The 20,402-nt window shown below is 65.3% G+C and overlaps 1 protein-coding gene across 4 annotated transcripts; it reads right to left on the bottom strand.

The window, feature by feature from the left end:
* Nucleotides 1–6,093: 6,093 nt before the first annotated feature.
* EPN1 (epsin 1) lies at nucleotides 6,094–20,271 on the bottom strand. 4 transcript variants are annotated; one of them, XM_075017791.1, is made up of 11 exons: nucleotides 19,695–20,271; nucleotides 16,399–16,867; nucleotides 15,791–16,040; nucleotides 13,116–13,249; nucleotides 12,019–12,093; nucleotides 10,016–10,105; nucleotides 9,429–9,720; nucleotides 8,822–8,959; nucleotides 8,628–8,708; nucleotides 7,934–8,173; nucleotides 6,094–7,571 (listed from the first exon to the last, which is right to left on the bottom strand). In XM_075017791.1, exons 2-11 carry the CDS (start codon nucleotides 16,624–16,626, stop codon nucleotides 7,222–7,224), a joined length of 1,878 nt encoding a protein of 625 aa, XP_074873892.1. In that variant the 5' UTR covers nucleotides 16,627–16,867; nucleotides 19,695–20,271; the 3' UTR covers nucleotides 6,094–7,221. The 4 variants fall into 4 exon arrangements, with proteins under 4 accessions (XP_074873892.1, XP_074873893.1, XP_074873894.1 ...); XM_075017792.1 differs by having other exon boundaries at nucleotides 13,128–13,249; XM_075017793.1 differs by lacking the exon at nucleotides 12,019–12,093.
* Nucleotides 20,272–20,402: the final 131 nt, after the last annotated feature.

Raw genomic sequence — 20,402 nt, 5'->3', positions numbered from 1 at the left:
CACCTCAACCAGATCATCACCCGCAACCGGCAGGGTGAGCACCAGGTCCCACCCCCACACGCAGGGAGCAGTTGGCTTTGGACACATCAGGGCTCCCACTTCCCTCCCAGGGCTAGCGAGGGAACCCAGGAGTCCTGGCTCCCAGTCCCCCCTCCCCCCACCTGGCTCTAACCACTGGACCCTGTTCCCTTCCTGTAATTAAGGGATGACAGAATTTGGACCCTTTGACCTGAGCCATTAGCCACATTCAGCATTTTGTGGCTTGTGGCATTTGGAGAACTGAGCTCCGGACCCCAAGGGCAGCAGTGACAGGCTGATCTCAGGCCAGTGCCCCAGCCCCAGATCCCCCATGCTGAGCCCAGCAGCCTGGGTTGGACCAGCCCAGCCCTGGGACTGCAGTCGGGGGCTGCCCGGCCACCTTGCAACTCCAGTGCCAGCGGGGTGGGACGATGTCCTGAGGCTCCCCAGCACAGCAGGAAGGAGACCCCAGGTGAGGGGGGGGTCTTGACCAGTTCCCAGTACACTGAGCACTTGGTTTTGTTTCTCCCGGTGGTGCATTTCTACACAGGCCTGAATGCAGGTAACAGAATTTATTCTGCAAATGGATGTAAAAAAAAAACAAACAAACCAGCAGGAACAGACTTTGCTCACAGTCCCAGGCCTCCACCCACGCAGCCCTGTGCCCCAAAGCTCCCTCTCTAGGCCTCCCACACCTAGAGGCTTTGTCAGCAGGCGGGTGAGGTCAGCTGAGCTGTGGCACCCCCGGGAGCCGGGGGAGTGGGGAGTGAGGCCACCCTAAGTTCTGGTGCCCTCCAGTGGCAGACCCAGACCGTGTGGTTCGGCCTGAGCGTGGGCAGGAGGCTGCTGTCGTTTTCACAGCTGCTGCCGAGAGACACCCAGGGCAGTTACCCCACCTGGCTGGGGGAGCCTGGTGCTGGGAGCCCCTTGGCTCTGCCCCTCCCTCAGAAGACCCCCCCTGTCCTGCAGACCCAGGGCAGCTGATGAAGGAAGCGGCCCTTGAAAAGCAGAACTTCACCCGGCGCCTGAGGGCAGCGTCGGCTGCCGTCCTGCAGCAAGGTACCACCGCGCCCACCCCACCAGTGCCCTCCCGCCCGACCTGCAGCCCCCAGCTAGCCAGCCCTGCCTCCCCAGCCCTGCCGGTGCCCCTCCCTCCTGGCTCGCGCTGCAGCTCTGCATGGGGGTGAGGCCCAGTGGTTAGAACTGGGCGGGGAGGCAGAGAGGGCACCCGGACTCCTGGGTTTGCTCCTGGCTGAGCTGGGGGGGGCTGGATGGGGGGGACTGTTCTGCCTGTGCTAATCTGTGTCTCTCCCCCCGCAGTGTGCAGCACATCCTGTGGTGAGTCCATCCGTCCGACCGTCCATCCGTCTCCCTCCCTCTCAGGAGTGGGGTGGCTGCAGACCCCACCCACTCCCTGGGCTATTCCCACTCTCTGACTCGGCCCTGGGTAGGGGCTGTGGGAAGGTGGGGGGGGGCTGGAGGGGGCTCAGGAGCCTCCTGGGGGCATCGCTCTCACAGGGTCCCCCCGGCAGGCCGGCCCCAGCCCTTTGACTTGGCCAAGTGTGACAGCTGCCAACGCCTCCAAGCTTGGTGCAAGGACCAGCGGGTCTGTGCAGGTAACCCCCGAACCCGGGCACCCCTCCCTGCCCCTGAACCCGGGCACCACTCCCCGGCCAGCCCCAGAGCCCCTCCCCGCCCCTGAACCCAGGCACCCCTCCCTGCCCCTGAACCCGGGCACCCCTCCCCTGCCAGCCCCAGAGCCCCTCCCTGCCCCCGAACCCGGGCACTCCTCCCCGGCCAGCCCCAGAGCCCCTCCCCGCCCCTGAACCCGGGCACCCCTCCCCCGCCAGCCCCAGAGCCCCTCCCTGCCCCCGAACCCGGGCACTCCTCCCCCGCCAGCCCCAGAGCCCCTCCCCACCCCTGAACCCGAGCAACCCTCCCCCCGCCAGCACCACAGCCCCTCCTGCCCCCAAACCCGAGGATCCCCCCCCCAACCCCAGCCCCGAACCCAGGCACATCTCCCCCCAAGGCAGAACCCCTCCCTCACCCGCAAACCCCACAGCCACCAAATCTGAGCACCCCCCCGCCAGACTCACAGCCCCGTCCAACCCCTGCATCCATCCTCCAGCAGCCCCCGAACCCTTCCCTCATCCCACAAATCCTGGAATCTCAGTCTCAAATTCGGCATGACCCCAAAACCCCTCCCCAGACCCCCCCAACTCCCCCAAATCACCCCCCTGACCCCCTGCAGGAATCCCCAGCCCACAGCCTCCTTCCACCTGTAGCCCCCACCCATGAATCTCTAACCCCTGCCCCTCTCCCCCCCAGGCAGCACCGCCAACGTGGCTGTGGGGCTGGTGCTAGGAGGGCTGGCACTGGGAGCTGCCGTGGGGTGAGTGGGGACCACACAGAGGAGGGGTGGGGGGAGAGGCAGAACCCAGGTGCCCTGGAATATAAGAATGGAGACAGGCTCTGAGCCGGCCTGGGGGCAGGGCCTGGCTGGTGGGGGGAAATGGGGCAGTGGCTCTTGTGGGGGGGGACAGGCTGGCTGGGGGAGCCTGGCCTGAGACCCCGGCCCTGCGACAGGGCTGGCCTGTATTACAGGAGGCGAACGAGGACAGCAGGCAGCCCAGAGCCCCAGGAGGAGCCGGAGGCTGGCGGGACAGAACCCTCCACGGAGCAAGGGGAGGAGGGCTCCACAGAGCAGGAGCCTGGGGCGCCCATGGCACAGGACAGAGCCCCCACAGAGCAGGGGGATGGGGTGCCCACGAAGCAGGGGGAGGGGGCCCAGCCCCAGCCCCAGCCCCAGCCCCAGCCCCAGCAGAGCGAGGGGGGCAGGTTTGGGAATCAATAAATATTGGTGCCTTTTTCTAGCCTTGTTTCTCTGCAGAACTGAACTTTTCCCCCAATCCCTTGGGCCCACCTCTCCCGGCCTCCCGCCCCCTCCTGCTGGGCCCATCTCTGGCCTCCCACCCGCCTCCTGCTGGGCCCATCTCTCCCATCCCCTCAACCCGCTGAGCCTATCTGCCCCAGGATCGCTCCTCCTCCCACCCCGTGGGCCCAGCTTTGCTGGTATGGAATCACAGGACGGGATGGGACGGGACTGCAATAATTCCTCTACTCCCACGCCTGGCCCTCCAGGCAGGTCATCAGCTCACCTGGCCCCTCACACCCACAGCTGTGTCTCTAACCTGCTCTTAACTGTCCCCAGTGACGGAGACAACCTCCTCCCCCGGCAATTTATTCCAGTGCTGACCCCCCCACCACCAGAAAGCATCTCCTTATGTCCAACTAAACCTCCCGTGCTGCAGTTTAAGCCCATTGCTCTTTGTCCCATCCTCAGAGGTTCAGGAGAACAATGTTCTCCCCACGCCTTGTGCCACCGTTCCAGGCATTGAAGCTGTTCCCACGTCCCCTCTCAGCCGTCTCTCTCCCACCCACCCGGACCCCACACTTGCCACCATCCCTCCCAGCTCGTGGGTGCTAGACCCATCACCCTCATTCTTATCTCTGATCTGGGCTCTCCCCCGCCTGCCACATCGTGTGTGAAATGTGGAGCCCAGAACCGGACCCGGACTGGGGTCAATTTCACACTCCTAAGCCATGTCTACACGTGCACGCTACTTCGGAGTAGCGGCACTAACTTCGAAATAGCGCCCGTCACGGCTACACGTGTTGGACGCTATTTCGATGTTAACATCAATGTTAGGCGGCGAGACGTCGAAGCCGCTAACCCCATGAGGGGATGGTAATAGCGCCCTACTTTGACGTTCAATGTCGAAGTAGGGACCGTGTAGACGATCCGCGTCCCGCAACTTTGAAATAGCGGGGTCCGCCATGGCGGCCATCAGCTGAGGGGTTAAGAGACGCTCTCTCTCCAGCCCCTGCGGGGCTCTATGGTCACCGTGTGCAGCAGCCCTTAGCCCAGGGCTTCTGGCTGCTGCTGCTGCAGCTGGGGATCCATGCTGCATGCACAGGGTCTGCAACCAGTTGTCGGCTCTGTGGATCTTGTGTTGTTTAGTGCAACTGTGTCTGGGAGGGGCCCTTTAAGGGAACGGCTTGCTGCTGAGTCCGCCCTGTGACCGTGTCTGCAGCTGTGCCTGGCACCCTTATTTCGATGTGTGCTACTTTGGCGTGTAGACGTTCCCTCGCTGCGCCTATTTCGATGTGGTGCTGCCCAACGTCGAAGTTGAACATGGACGTTGCCAGCCCTGGAGGACGTGTAGACGTTATTCATCGAAATAGCCTATTTCGATGTCGCCACATCAAAATAGGCTACTTCGATGTAGGCTTCACGTGTAGATGTAGCCCTAGTGGGGACACACACCGTGGAACTAGCAGGGCCAATGGTCAAGCCGTTCCCTCAACCTCACGTGGAGTAAGGGAGAATCTCCTGTCGCCCTCCCCCAACGAGGCCGGCTGGGTGAGTCAATTCCAGCTACGCAACTGCTGCAGCTGGGCTTGGAATCAGAATCTGAGGGCTGGAAGGGAGCACAGGTCACCTACTCCAGCCCCCTGCCCCAAGCAGGATCAATCCCACTAAGTCATCCCAGCCAGGAACCTGTCGAGCTGGGACTTAAAAACCTCCAGGGATGGAGAATCCACCTCTCTAGGCGACACATTCCAGCACTTCACCACCCCTCTGGGGAAGTCGTTTTTTCCTAGTAGCCAACCTACTCCTCTCCCTCTGTAACTCCAGCCCATTGCTCCTTGTTGTGCCATCCGACACCACTGAGAACAGTCTCCCTCCATCCTCTTTTGAGCCCCCCCCTTGTGCATCTACACTCCCCTTTAAGGTCTAGTGCAGACGAGGCCTCAAAGCCAGCTCAGGGTGGTTGTGCCAGAACAAGGAGGAGTCCTTGGCAGGGGTTTGTTCATGAAACAGAAAGGCTCTGCTAGCCAGGATGTCATAACGGGTAATGACCACAGGAGGACAGCAGGGGACCAGAGGTGGGGACAGGTCTGGGCCAGCTATAACCCCACCAGGGTGGCAGGGGCCGGGTGGAGAAAGAGACGAGGCTCCACGATCCATGACAGAAAGCGTCTGTGTGTCTGGCAGTCCCACAGCCGAGAACACGGGCCCCGGTCCGGCTGTGCCCGCCGAAGCCACCACAGCCAGAGGCTTCTCACCTGGCCCCAGGCTGCTGCTGGGAGAGAGGGCTGGGCTTGGCCTCTCCCACAGGGGCAGCTGGGGTCCTGATCCCTCTGCTCGGGCCCAGCCAGAGCAACGAGTCAAAGGAACAAAACGTATTCGTGCGCGTTAAGGACGGACGTGACGATGTACGAGGGGACGAGCTTGAGCCACTTCCCCAGAGCTGGCGCTTGCGCTTGACCGAACCGGCCCCACCAGTGCGTCACCGCTGGGGAACAGCAGAAGCGACACGGAAGCAGAGCTGAGCCGTGGCGAAGGGCCAGGAGGGTTCCTCGCTGCAGCTGGCTGTGGAGGGGCCTGCCCAAGATCAGGCAAAAGGCAACGCCGAGGAAGCACCTTACGCTGCTGGAAAGAGCAGGTGGCCGGCGGGGCTGACCACAGCGGGGTTGGCATGGGTGCTGCAGCCTTTCCTGCCCAGCAGGACGGTGCACCAGCCCCAGCAGGCTGCTGGCTCAGCCCGGGCCGGTCAAGGGCCGGTCAGCCCTGCACACCGGTACCACATGGGGAGTGGGGGACAGGCCCACGGCAGCACAGGAGACATGGCAGGGACGACCCGGAGCAAAGGGTGTCACAGGCCCAGACACAGTCCCGCCCCTGCCCCGGGCGTGCAAATCACTTGAGTGTAACCTGCCTTCCCCCAGGCCCAGCTACCCACCCATCCCCACTCAGCCCCAGGGCCCCAGCTACCCTGATAGCTGGCCCCCTCGCCAGCTCCAGCTAGCCCGGAATCTCTCCCTCCCCCAACACCCAGGTACCCTGGTATCTCCCCCTTTGATATCAGCCCCCAGCAAACAGCTGCGATGTGAGGCTCACTGTGACCCCCCTCCTGGGCTGCCCCAGCCCCACACATGTACCCTGGCCCCAGTTCTTCCCACATGGCAGATGGCCCTGGACCCCCCACCCCCAGGTGTCCCATTGGTGCCTTAGAAGAATCTCTGTTTATTATTAATTCATAGTAGCATGTTCTGCATACACTGGGGGAGGGGCAGAAATCAGACATGGACCCCTCCCCCCCAGGGGCCAGACTTAAGAGCCAGCCCCCCACCTCCAAGCCCAGGAAGGGATCAGCCATTGCTGAAGACTGGGGGGAGGGGAAGACCCGGGGAGGGGAGAGGCCCCACCCCCGCAGTTGATTAGTGAAGTGGGGGGGGGCCCAAACGAGAATTCATACACAGGTTGTGATTGGGCGTGAAGCGGGGGATGGTCCCAGAGGCTGGAGTCCAGGGGGGCACCAGGCTCACATCACACCACTTGCACCAGCCCCCCACGAGGGATCCTGCCACCTGGGGGGAAGCCTGGAGGTTACCACCACACGGCCAGCAGGGGACACTGTCAAAGCAGCATGGGGGAGGGGCACATGCCACACAGGCCTGGAACCCTCAACCCACCTGAGTCTCGGGCCTGGCACCTGAGCCTCAGCCGGGTCCACATCTAGCACCAGCCTGGCCGGCCCTGCCCCACAGCCCTGGGGAGGGGGATTAAGGCAGCCCACCCCCATCTCCAATAGCCAATGGGGGGGGGGGCGCAACTCTGCCCAGGTGCAGCCCCTCAGAAGGGGCTGGTGCTAGGATTGGGGGGGGGGGGGCGCGTTATGGCACCATTGGTGCCCCCGTGGGGGTCGTCTCCGGAGGTGCAGGTAGGGGGGAAGGTCTCATCCCCCAGGCTCTGGACCAGGCAGGGGCGGGGCGGGGCGGAAATGTCCCATCAGCCCCTAGGGCAGGCTGGGGGGCAGGGCAGTAGTGTGACAGGGTTGGGGGAGGCCTTTGGGGGCAGCAGTTTATCCTGTAAAGGGGGAGGGGGGGCAACGTCTCCATTTCCTGGAGAGGGGGCAGGTCTTGGAGGCGGAGCTTGGGATGGGGCGTGGCCAGGAAGGAGGAGGGGCGTAACCCAACCTCCCTGCTCCTGCTCACTGGCCACGGAGGGGCTCCCATGCCATGCCCCCCACCCTCCCCATAGTGTGAGCTGCCCCATTACAGGCCTAACCCCCAGGGCTCCCTGCCCCCAGGCCCGCAGGGCCACCTCTCCCATTTCCCTGCCCTGGGCCAGCCCCCTTATAGCAGGAAGGGGTTTGTGTTGCCCATGGACTGGGCTGAGGCGCTGGGGGGCACGACCGGCTGGGGGGGCATCATGGGAGGCATGGCCATGGGGGACAGGCCAGGCGGCTGGACCCCGAGCATGGGAGAGATGGAGGCCAAGGGCACGACCGGCCCCAGGGGAGCGACAGAGACCACGGGGGGGCCGAAGGAGGGGGCGGGGGGCCCGGGCGGGCCCAGCCCCATGACGGGGCTGACGCGCAGCTGGTTGAGGGTCAACGAGGTGGGCTGGGCTGGCTGGAACGGGTTGGTGGCCGAGGCGCCAGCGGCTGCTCCCGGTGCCGCCACCGTGGCCGTGGGTGCCGTCCCTGGAACAAGAGGCAGAGGTTCAGAGACCAGCCACATGACTGGGAGAGAACCCAGGCGTCCTGCTCCCCCCTCCACCCACCCACCCGCCCCCGCCTCTCTACCCAGAGCTGGGAGAGAACCCAGGCATCCTGGCTCCTCCCCTCAAACCACTGGCCTCAAACTACCCACACCAGAGCTGGGAGAGAACCCAGGAGTCCTGGTTCCTGCCTCCTCCACTAGCAAATCTATCACCCCTCAACTCCCCTCCCAGAGCCAGGGAGAACCCAAGTGTCCTGGCTTCCACCTCCCCCACAACTCTAACCCCTGGACTCCCCACCCCTTGCCGAGCAGGGGAGAATGCGGCGGCTGGGCACTGGCTCACCTGTGGCCAGGAAGGGGTTGGAGGTCTTGGGGCCAGGGGGCGCGTGAGGCTTGCTGACCAGTGAGTCCAGGTCCACCAGGGCGGCATTCGGGCCCAAGAAGGACTCGGGGGTCTTGCGGGTGGGGGGTTTGGAGGCTTCAGCCAGCGAGGCCCCAACAGCCGCCATGTCGAAGGCGCTGGGGCTGGGGGCGCCAGCCGAGCGTGACACCGGCACCTCCCCGGCCAGCAGGTCCAGCTCCCCTGAGGGGCAGAGACGAAGGGGGGGCTGAGACACCCGCCAGGCCCCCAGCAGGCGCAGTCTTTGCCACGAGCTCAGTCACGGCAAGAACTGAGTGATCCCAGCCCCAGGACAGAACCAGCAAGACCCACTGAGAACCCCATATCCCATCCTCCGGGCACCAAGGGGTTAATAATCACACAGGAGTGGCCACCTAGGGGGCCAGCTCCAGATTGGCTGGCTCAGGGAATAGGACTGAGGCTTTTCCCCCCGGGGGGTGCCAGCTCCCCTCTGGGCGCGCACAGGCTGGCTCAGGGGGCAGGGGCTGGCTGGCTCAGGGGGCAGGCCTGTCCCCTCTAGGGGGTGCTGGGCCCATCCAGTCCCAGAGCACTGACTGACAGCCAGACCTCCCATCAGCCCTGCCGGTGGCCAGGGAGGGGAGAACAGGACAGAGAGGGAGGCCCCTCCCCAGCCCACCTGTGCTGCTCCCTGACTTGGGCAGCGCCGGGCGCAGGCTGTCGAAGTCCGAGAACTCATCCGGCTCGAAGGCTCCGCCGGCTGCAGGGGAGGGGACGGGGCATTACAGAGAGCGGGGGCGGGGCAGGGGGGGGTCCCTGCCCCCACCCGCCCCCAGGGCCGGGCGGAGAAGCCAGGGGTCCCAGCTCACCCACCTGCGGTGCCGTTGGTGCTGGCTTTCGAAGGTGAACCTCCCCAGGGGTCGGGGGCCCAGGGGTCGGCTGCGGGCTTCGCCTGGGGGGCGGGGGTGGGGCCCGATGCCCATGGGTCACTGGCAGGGGCCGCTCCACTGGCTGCGGTGCCCCCAGCGGGAGGAGAGAACAGCAGTTAGCAGCCATTGGCCCCCTTCCCCCACCCCCAAGGCACTGCAGGCCGCAGCTGGTGCGGCTGACCCTGGTGCACTGTGGGGGCAGTGGGGAGCCAGGCAGGGGGCAACCAGGGGGTGGTTCAGTGCTGGAGGCACCCAGGTCTGGGGAGAGGGGGAGCCCTTGAGAGGGGCAAGCAGGGAGCCATTCCCCCAGTGTTGTGGCCCCAGGGGGAGAGTCAGGATTCAGCCGATTTGCCTTCTGCTCCCTCTGTGCCTCAGTTTCCCCAGCAGGGACACAGACACCACCCCGCTGTGGCAAGAGCTTTGACAGATCCCCTCCCACTCCTGCCCCATTGATTTGAGGTGGGGGGACACAGTTTTGCCCTCTCCCCACAGGGGGAGACAGCCAGAGAGCCAACACTGTTCAGTCACAAAGGCCGGAGAAGCTGACATACCAGGGAGTGGGGCAGGGCCCGTTCCCTCGGGGCTCCAGGGGTCAGAGCTGGAGGCAGCCGGGGGCCCTCCCCAGGGGTCTCCTGGGGCTGCGACAGAGGTGGGTGCCCCCCATGGATCACCAGTGGAAGTCACACCCCCAGGGGCCCCTCCCCAGGGGTCAGGGGCAGGTGGTCCCGTGGGCGCAGGCACAGAGGCACCCCAGGGGTCGGTGGGTGCTGGGGCAACCCATGGGTCCCCGGCAGCAGGGGGGGCCGGTGAGGTGAAGACATCAGCGAGGTCCATCAGCGATGACTGTGGGGAGAAACAGGGTGAGCTGGAGGTGGGGCAGCCAGTCACCCCAAATACACCCAACGCCCGGGCTCTGAGCCTGGGCTAGGTCCTGCCACAGACCCTGCCCCCGGGCAGGCCCCACCTCCACGTCAGACCCCAGCCAGCTAGACCCCGCCCCCTGACAGACCCTGCACCCCCCAACCCCAGCTAGATCCTGCCCCAGAGCCAGACTCAGCCAGCTGGTCCCTGATCCCACTCCAAGTCAGACCGCTCCCAGCCAGCCCACCCCCGTGCCAGATGCAGAGGGAGGGGTTACCTCCTCGCCCTTGGCTGGCACCGCCTCCTTCTTGCTCTCCTCAATGGCCATCTGCAGCCGCAGGTCATCCCCGCGCCGGATCCGCTCCTCCTGGGGGTGGGGGGCAAGGGACATGGGGGGGCGTCAGCCGGGGGAGGGGTGCCCCAACCCGGAGCAGGGTCAGGGAAAGGGATGTGGAGTACTCACCTACTGCTGGCCTGGCAGCGCTCCCAGCCGTGGGTCCCTAGAGCCATGGGGAAGGGGGGGGGTGGTCGTCCGTCGCCGCCTGCCCCCGGCCCACAGTCTGAACCCTATCCCATAATTCCCTGCCAACGCAGTGGGGCTGTGGCATCTCTAATGACCAAGTTCCTCCCAGAGCCGGGCTCTGAACCCAGGTGTCCTACGTCCCAGCCACCTCAACCCGGCTCCCCTCCCAGAGCTGAGGACAGGACCCAGGTGTCCTGAGAGACAGCACCCCACCCCCGAGCCAGCTCCCCTCCCAGAGCTGAGGACGGACCCTGGCCAGGGTCGCTGTGCTAGCAGAGGCCGCTGCCCACGTAGTGTCTCTCAAACACAGCTGGTGTGGCTTGAGCTGTATCCCCGCCGGAGCTCTCCTGCAGGCCCTGGGGGCCCTCGATTCCCTCCCCACAGCTGCAGTGGAGGACACGACCCCCATCAACGCCCTACAAAGACTCTGTAAAAACAGCCCCCCCGCCTGAAATCCAGACTCCAGCCTGCAGCGGCACCTCACACAACGCAAGCCCCCTCCCCTCGATCTGCCACAGCTCCATCCCGTGTGCGCCAGACAACACCCCCCTCAACTTTTCAGCTGCAACCAGGTACAAGCCTCATCCTCTGTACAAGCCACACCCCCGCCACCAAATACAGCTAAATTGGGCCCCCAGGCCCAGCTCCCCAACATCAGGCCCCCCTCAGCCCATTACCACCCATCCCCCGCTGCAAATCAGGCCATCCCAAAGTGGCAATTAACCAGAGCACAAGCTGGGTGGGGGAGGCAGGCCACAGCGAGGAAAGACAGACAGAGATTAGCACACGGGGAGGATTAATGGGGGGCCAAGGATTAGCACACAGCCGCCGTGGAGAGACCCAAACGACCCTGAGACACCCGGCCAGAACCTTTCGGAACCTTCTGCTGCCTCCATTTGGGGGTTACGGGCTCCAGGCGGGACGGGGCTCTTGGCATCACACTCTGGAGTTAAAGGGGGAGCACAAAACCCATAGTAGACACTCCCCCAGCCGGGAAGGCTGGGCATCGGACGGGAAGGTGGGGTTGAGTTTGGGAGAAGGGTGGGCCCCTTCGGCAACAGTGCCCGAGAAGGCAGCCAGCAGCTACGGGGCCCTGAGCTGGGGAGAGGACCCAGGAGTCCTGGCTCTGACCATCAGGCTCCCCTACCCTCTCAGAGCTGGGGACAGGACCAAAGTGTGAAGCTTGAATTGATTCACGCACCACTAAAATGCAGCTCCCCGCAGGTTGGGGCGAGGGGAGTGTTAAATGGACACTGGGGACAGGATGTGATGGGAGAAGTAGGGGACAGTGCATGGGTTTAAGGTTGTAAAAGGGGATGGATGATTTCAGCAAAGATCAGGCCCCGTTTCTGGGGATCGTGCTCTGAGCAGGGGAAAGCTGTTGAGGGAGGTTATCTGTCAAGCATTTCCTAGGGCATGGCCAGGGGGGCGGGAAAGGAGCCCACAGGCAACCCAACAGCACTGGAAAGGTGCTATGGAGCAGGAGTAAAACTGACCTGAGCAGTCAGTGGGACTGAAACTGACCAGGAGTGAAACTGACCGGATGCCCCTGAGAGGAGGGCTAGGTAGAAAAATTCACCCCCTCTAAAAGCATCTTTTTCCTGGAGGCAAGAATAGTCCTTCTAGGCGATGGCGAAAGTGAGTGGAGTTAGCGCTGATCTATTTGGGGTGGGGGTTAGTGCAGTGGGGGAGGCCGGCCCAGGCTCCCGTCGGGGGAGGGTGTTAGATCGTCAAGGGTCAGCAGGGTCGGCTCTAACCTTGTCATGCTCCTCTTTGCTCAAGCTAAGAGCAAGCTGGAGCTGCAGGTCCTCTTCGGCAACAGCGACAGGGGGCTGACGGGGGCGGAGAGAGCAGAGAATGAAGGCGGAGCACAGCACACACCCGTGGGGCGGGGAAGAGCAGGGGGAGGGGACAGGGAAGCAGATGGGACCAGGTGGGCCTGTGACCACCCCAAGAGCTCCCTGGGGAGCTAAATGCACAAAGGACAGGGGAAATGGACAGCCTGCGGGGCACGTGAGAAACAGGGCAGCCGATGGACAGGAGGAGGGGCAGAGAGTGCAGGAGAACCCAGGACACCTGGCCCCAGGCAGAGGATGGAGTGAGGGGCGGCCCTGGGCCAGGCAGGCAGGGCAGTGGGTGGAGGGCAGAGGCCAGGGCGCAGGCAGACACAGCAGTGGAAGCACACGGAGGGAGCAATGAGCTCTATGCTGCAAGGTCTGGCTCATTCTGGGGAGCAGGGATGGATGTAGGGGACTGGACAGGACCACCCACTAGGGTGCTCCCAGCTCCATCCCCTGCTGGGGGTGAGCACAGATCTCAGCAGGTCTTGGTGCTTCTCTCAGCGAACCTGAGGGGGGGCGTCTGGGGCTGTACCCCGCCGTTGCCCTGCCCCCCAAAGCCAGTGTCCCCCACAAGAGCCCAGGGTCTCAGATGTCCCAGGCCACAAACAGACCCCCCCCTTCAAAAGCTGAGATGTTATGAGACTCCTGCAGGGGCTGAGCTCAGCCACAAGCCCCAACCTGCAGAGTGGAAGGGCCAGAATTCAGCCCCACTAATACCCTGAGTCAACATGAGCTTCTGCCTCTCAGGGGCCCTGGCGGGCTCAGGGGGGCAGAGAATGGGGAAGGGCCTGCCCCCTCCATGGGGTGCAGGGACGCCAGCCCTGCTCCAGCTGCGGTGCACCTGTCCTGCCATCACTGAGACGAACGAGGCTGGTGCCAGAAGTTGCCAGTCCAGCTTGGGCAAACAGGCCCCCCAGGGCAGCTGCAGGGAGGCCAAGTGCAGACCGCTGCCCGGGGGGGCAATCACAACCAGCCCCTCCCCCCACACCCTGCAGCCGCCGGTCCGGATTTACCTTGCTCCTTACCTGCTCCGCTTCTTCCTTGCTCATGGCCAGCGCCAGCTGCAGCTGCAGCTCCTCCTCGCCGCTGCTCTGCGGCCAGGCCTGCTCCGCCTCCGCCGGGGCGCTGGCAGCCGAGGCCGACGAGGCTGCGGGGCAGAGGGAGTCAAGCCGTCAGCCAAGGGCCCCCCCAGAGCAATGGAGCAGGGCAGGGTACGCAAGCACCCCTCGCCCGGTGCTGGGACACAGTCCTTCTGGGGTGGGGGACAGGGGCTGGGTACGTGGGGACCACTGACTCCGAACTGGCCTGAGGTGATGGACGTGCTCAGAGGGACGTGGCCAGGCCCCATTGCCCAGGGGAGGCCCAAGGGCTTTTAAGGGGCACCATGAAAACCGCCTTTGAGTTTTATCTCCAGTTCAGAGACTGGAGCACTGATAACCCCAGTCCTGCCCAGTGCCAGCCGTGACACCCAGGCTCCAAGGGGCTCATCCCCAGCCAGACACCGCTGGGCTGGGGCAGGGCCGTGGGCCCAGGAGGCAGCCTGCCTGGCCCAGACAGCAAACAAACAGCTGAGGCAGCTGGTACCTGCACTGGTTCCCAGCACCAGGGACAGCCAAGCCACCCACCAAGCAGCACCGGGCTGGGGGAGGTGTATAGTCACCCACGGACCCCCTCACTCCCTCCCACCCCAACAAACCTCTATCCCATCCCCTCGCCACTGCTCCCTCCTCCTCCGACCCTCTACTCCCATCCCCACACCTGCCCTCCGCCCTCCACACACACTCACTTCACCACTTCATCCCCAAACTGCAGGGTGGGCTTGAACGGCACCAACAGGACTTGGGGGGAAGGGGGGAGGCCAAGGCCGGGCCGGCAGGGGCTGGGGGCCCAGCATGAAAGGCAGAGGTGGGGTGGGGCTGCCAGGGGCTGGGGGCCCAGCGTCAAAGGCAGAGGCGGGGAGGGGCCAGCACGGGGTCGGGAGTGGGGGGCAGAGGAGGGGTGGGGCCGGAAGGGGCTGGGGGCCCAGCGTGAAAGGCAGAGATGGGGTGGGGCCAGCAGGGTGTCAGGAGTTGGGGGCCCCATGGCCTCCAGAATGATCCCAAACACCACAGGCGCTGCTGACAGCACGGAGGATGCGAGTGTGGGGGGTCCAAGCCCTCGCTCTCTCACTCACAGCCCAGCCGGCCGGCTCCAGACCTGGTGCGCGCAGGGGGGGCGGGCGGCGGCGACGCTGTACTTCAGCAGCGCCATGGCCAGGCGGGGTCCCCTTCCCCACTGTCAGGCCTGGCGGGAGCCCAGCGGATGGGGTACTCGCTGCGCTCCTGGGGCAGGGCCCCGGCCTGCGCCCTAGAAACGGACCGAGCACCGGGCAAGTGAACCGGTGGGGTGAGGCGGGGGCAGGGCCACGCACCCTGTGGAGGGGTGGGGGTCTCAGCACCCGGTGTCATGGAGTGGGGTTACTGTCTCTTTAAAGGACCTCGCCAGTCCACCCCCCTGCTTATCGCTGGCGGAGAGGCAAGGCCGTGGCTGGCAGCCAGCCCTGATAAGAGCCTGGGGCAGAGCAGGACCTGGGGCAAGGGGCTGGGGGAAGGGACGTGGGTCTTCGCCGCTTCGCCCTGTACGCTGGGGCTGTGGGTCTGTGGCGAGGGACACAACAAGGGGAGAGGGGCCAGGGTGGGCGGGGCTGGCGGGTCAGGGGCACGGGCAGGGCTGTCCCATGGGGAGCCAGGGGCAGAGCCAGCGGATGGATGCCAGGTGCGGAAGAGACAGCCACAGCCTCTGATTGGCTCCAGACCCTGCCCGTCTGAACCTCAGGCCCCACCGCCCCTTGCAGGGCAAGGCACAGCTCCACGCCTTGACACGCAGGCCCCCCCCATCGCCCCCGTGGGCAGAGCTGGGGCCTCCCCAGCACCAGTCCCGGGGCTCAGGAGTCACTGCTGGCAAAAGCCACCAGGCAGGGAACCCAGACCGGCCTGGGTCAGGAGAGGGCAGAGAGATCCCTACACACAGCACCCCCCAACCAGACATTGGTACCTCTAGAGCCAGCCCCTGGGCCCCACAGCCTCACCCGTCCCGAGCCCCAGACCTGCCCCCTGGGCCCCACAGCCTCACCCGTCCCGGGCCCCAGACCTGCCCCACAGCCCTCAGCTGCCCCCGAACCCCACGCTTCAGAAACTTGCCGGAGCCAGACAGCTCTCACCCACTCCTTAAACGTCAGCTGCCTACCTCAAGCCCCACAGCTGTCACCTGTGCCCGCCTCCCCCTGAACTCCACAACCACCCTCCAAGCTCCACAGCCATTGCCTGCCCTCTGAACCCCCAGCTGCGGCGCCCTGGAGGGCGACGGCAGCTGAGCAGGGCCTGGGGGGTGGCCAAGGGCAGGCGCGGCCCCAAGCAGTGTTTTCTGTAAGCTGAGCGCATGGGCTGCCACCCAGGAGGGACTCAAGTGCTGCCCTGTGATGAGCAGAGCCCCCAGGCTGCAGCGGGATTCTCCTGGCCGTGCACATCCGCCCACGGGTGGACAAGGGTAGAGAGCCCAGGGCCAGTGCAGGACAGGAAGCCAAGGGGGACCCAGCTCCAGCCATCCGCGCAGGGCATCAGGCCAGGCCCTGACCAGGCTCGGGGGGAAAGGCCCCGGGAGGTAGGCAGAGCAGGCACTGACCAGCCACACGACTGGGGCCACGACTCACCTGTGGAGGTCTGCGCCAGCTTCTCCTTGGTCTTGAGGGCGTGGGCCCGCTCCTCCTTGAGCCGCTCGTCGTCCCGCAGCAGGGCCACCAGCTGCTTGGCCTTCTCCCGCACGTTCACGCCCTGGTCCTTGCCGTCCCGGTCGACGTACTGGAAGTCCTTCAGCGTCTGGATGGCGTAGATGTTCTCCTTGCACTGCTGGGCCACCCGCTCTGAGCCCGTCTTGATCAGGTACTCCATCAGCGTCATGGCCTGGGGGCAGAGGGGCCAGCCTCACCCCACGCCCCCACTGCCCGCCTCCACCCAGCCCCACCGCCTTCCGGACAGCACCTGCCTGGCCCGTGCCAGCACTGCTCCCAGCTGCCCCCAGAACCTCTCCCCTTTCCACCACGCCAACACCCCACACCAAGAGCCCACTTGCCCACCTACCCGCCCAGCCCCTCCTCCTATGCCAGCCGCCCCCACAGCACAGACCAGGCAAGAAAGAAGTGGGGCTGGCAATCAGAGCAGGAGCCAGGACTCCTGGGTTACACGCCCAGCTCTGAGAGGGGAGGCAGGGGGGTCTAGTGGTTGGAGAGGAGGGCTAGGAGCCAAGACCCCGGGGCGGCACCTTGTAGACATGGCGCCAGTTCTTGCCGTGGTCGTTGAGGCGTTTCCAGACCATGCTCATGATCTCTGAGAAGGCCACCACGTTGTAGGTGAGGTCGGCGATCTCCGACATGAGCGAGCTGGACGGCCCCCAGGGGTCATTGGACGTGGCCTCCCGCACCTTGATCTCAGCCTCCGAGTAGTTGTGGACAATGTTTTTCATCTGGCGGCGCAGCGACGAGGTCGACATGGTTGGGGTGGGACGGGGGGGTGGCCCAGCACGGAAACAGCTCCTGATCCTAGTTCTGGGGACGTGAAAGCCCCTTTATCCAGACTGGGGGGGCCGATTCCAGTCCGGGGGCAGCAAAGCCCCCCTGCGGCTGAGGGGTGGGGTGGAGCTGCTACTGTGGACGGCAGGAAGGTGGTCAGACAACTCTCTGGGCCTGGGACGGCCAGGGTGATCCAGGCATGGCTGCCACTCAGAGCCGCATCTGCAAGACAGAGAGAGCGGGGTCGGTGATGCAATGCATGGTGAGCGGGGCCTGAGGCTGGCATGAGACGCAGCAAGTGGGCTGGGAGTCAGGACTCGGGGTTCTAGCCACTGCTCTGGTGGGGAAAAGGGGCTAGTGGTTAGAGGAGAAGCTGGTAACCAGGACACCCAGTTTCTCCCCCTCGCTCTGGGAGGGGAGTCAGGGCAAGTGGTTAGAAATGGCTGAGAACCAGGACTCCTGGGTTCCCTCCCTTGCTCCGGGAGAGGAGTGGGGGCAGGAGCCAGGACTCCTGGTTCTCCCCAGCTCTGGGAGGAAAGGGGTGGCTAGAGGCAGCCGCATCTCCATGCCCTGTGGTCGCCAAGGGATCACAGCCACAGCACTGAGCAGAGTCCGGCTCAGCACAGCAGGGAGGGAAGGAAGGAAATCTCGGGGCATCCTGGCGCCATGACTCACGGCTCAGAAATGCAGAAGGCCTCTCTTCCTTCCCCTCTGCCTGCTGCCAGCTGGGACGAGGGAGCCACAGGGGCTGGGGACCACCAAGGTGCAGAACCCAGGTCCTGCCCCTGGCTTGCAGAGCCGGTGCAATCACCCAGTGCTGCCCCAGGACTGAGCTGAAGGGACAATGATCCAGGGGACCCCTCCCCCTGACATTCCCAGGCAGCTCCTCAACCCTTGAAGAGAGCCCAGCAGAGAACTGAGGCAACCTGACTCCTTGCTCTGAGCACCACCCTGCACAGTGAGGTGGGAAAGAGATGCGGGCGAGCGAGCGCTGAAGGCAGAACAGGCCAGCACACCCTGGGACAGCTGAAAGGGGGGAGTCAGGGGATGGGAGCGCAACAATTTAAGGTGGCTCCAAGTGGCAAACTAGGCCCTCCCCAACAAAAACAGCCACGAGTCCCAGTCCCAGAGTTTGTTGGTTATGTTTGAGGTAGCAACTTGAGACCGGGGCCCCGTCGGGCCGGGCGCTGCCCAGACACAGAGTCACCGAGGTCGGGGCCCCGTCAGGCCGGGCGCTGCCCAGACACAGAGTCACTAAAATCAACTTGGGCCTTTTACTCACTGGCCCGGCCCAGCCCAGTCCGAAAGCCCCTGTAACCACACACTGGTGGGAGGGCTTGTCTCAGCTCCTCTCCTACCCCCACCACATCATGCCAATCCCAGGGATCTTGAACGTCAGAGCCAACTCCTAAGCTTCCTCTGGGGCATGGGAATCCTGCCCCTCAGCTGCACAGGGCGTAGGAGGTTTCAGGGCAGTTGTGAAACTGACCAGGATGGCAGGTGCACATACCCTGGGGTTGGATTATGGTTCCTAAGGGCACAGTTGCACAATGACAGCTCATGCAGACTGCGGGGGAGGCAGGGGAGACCGTCCTCACCAGCCATCCAGGCCGCTCACATCAGACCCTCGCTAGCCAGAGAGGTGCCCGAGGGCTGCACCCCTGGGAGCTCCCAGCCCCTGCCGGCAGGGTGAGCACTGTGGCGAGGGGGGGACCTGCTCAAACTTAAGGCCCTGATGTCAGGTGTACGGCTGGTCAGACGCTAACCTCCCAGCTCTGTCACAACTCCTACGGAGGCAGCAGCTGCCTTCTGCTCTCTGAGACACGAACGAGTCCCTCGCCCCAGGCGTGGGCAGGCGACCGATGGAAAGGAAACGCCAGGCGGGAGAGGTACACCACTGTCCCAGTCTCTAGACCAGCCAGCTGCCAGCAGCCCCAGGCAGCTCCGGCTGGAGATGGCTCTCGGAGGGGTGGGAGCAGGTGGGGACACGCAGCACAAAAGCACTCGGGGGACACAATGAATCATCCAGGCCCTGGAGGGTCTCACTGGCCCAGAGGGCCAAGGCTGGGCTGCGTCCCGGCCCTGGCTCACAGCTCAGCTACCGCCGCCGGCTCCCTCCACCACACACACACCTGCCTGGGCAGCCAGCCGAGAGCCCAGCAGGGTGGGTCTGGACGCAACAATGAACCACGTAACCGAGAGTGCTGAGCTGGGGGATCAGAAGCTCCCCCTGAACTGGTCAGCACCACTGGCCAGCCTGCTCTCTGCCTGCCAAGGGAGGGCCAGCCCCACTCGCCCCCATTTCCCCAGGGGATCTGCCTGCTCCGTGCACCTCTGGGCCAGCCTCACTCCCTCCCAGCATTGTGTCTCCACCACGCGTACAGACCAATCCCTCCCTACCCCAAGCACTCCCTCTCGAGCCTCTCTGGCCAACCCCTGCCCCACCACCACTCCAGGCCTGGAGCTGCTCTGGGTCCTCCCACCCCAACGGAGGCAGAAGATTGGCCTTTTCTGGATTCCTCCCCACAAGCTCCTCTCTCACCCTTTGCGACCCTCCTACACCCTGCAAAGCCGTTGTGGGCACAAAAGCCTGGGCCCGATCCCCTGATATCAATATCAGTCTCTTTTCTGCCCCCAGTAAGCTTCCCCTGGACTAAAGGCACTGGCCCAAACTCCCCCCGCCAAGCCAGGCTGGCCTGGCCCAGCCCTCCTGTGAACTCTGGACAGCGCTGGGTGCACCACGCTACCAACCTATCAAAGGGATAACAGGTGGCTGGCACCGGCGCTGACTCAGAGGGATGGCTCCCACTCCCTCCCACTCTCCCCTGCCTGCAAAGAGCACCGCAGCCTGGGGCATCCCCACTACGTACCTGATCACTGCCATGGGCGGTGCCCACAGAAGGACCCAGCCAACAAGCACACACGGGGAAACTGAGGCAGAGAAGAGCAGTGACAGGCACCCAGGCTCCCAACCCTCTGTGCCCTCGCCACTAGGCGCGGACAGCAGGGCAGGAGGCGTCAGACTCGCCCCGCAGGCTCCGGGACTCACCTCAGGTCACCCGGACTCCTCCAGCGAGACCCCTCTCCCGGGCGGACCGAACCGGGCTTCCGGGCGCTCCTCCCGCCTGGATTCAGGCCCCAGCGGGCTCCGAGCCGGGTGGGGTGTGGGGGGCGCCCGAGCCCCCTTGAAGGCGCCGAGCCCCCCCACTGCCCCGCCTAGGCGGGCTGGGCCTCAGGGGCAGGGAGGGGGGGTCCCTCGCCCCCTATCCGCCCCCACCCCGGCCACCTCCGCCCCCTACAGCCGCGCTGGGCGAGGGCCCAGGGGGGGCATGTCCGGGCCCCAGGCGGGGGTGGGGGAGGGGCACGTGCCCCTGTGCTGCGGGCCTGGGGGTCCCTGCGCGGGGGGCTCGGCCCCTCCCCCGGGGGCTGCCGGGCTCGGGGAGGGGGTCACGGGGCGGCCCAGCGGCCGAGGGAGGGACTCTGGTCGGGTGGGCTCTGGGGGCCTACGCCCGGCTCTGGCCCCGCCCCGCCGGCCGGCGCGTGGGGGGCCGCTCTAGCCCGTCTCTATGGGCCCCGGCGGCTCCGCTCGGCGCTGGGGCGGCCGCGGCTGCAGGACCCTCCGCACCGGAAGCGGAAACCGCCGCCCGCCCAGCCCTACTTCCGCCCTCCTCCTCCTCTCCTCCCTTCTGGCTTCCGCCCTCGCCGTGCCGTCACTTCCGTCCGTTCCCATGAGCCGGGAGGGCGGGGCCAGGCCGCG

The sequence above is a fragment of the Carettochelys insculpta genome, chromosome 22 (genome assembly GCF_033958435.1).
Source record: "Carettochelys insculpta isolate YL-2023 chromosome 22, ASM3395843v1, whole genome shotgun sequence".
In the NCBI taxonomy this organism is placed as follows: Eukaryota; Metazoa; Chordata; order Testudines; family Carettochelyidae; genus Carettochelys; species Carettochelys insculpta.
The sequence above is the reverse complement of the archived record's forward strand: the minus strand, read 5'-3'. Positions and strand labels throughout refer to the sequence as shown.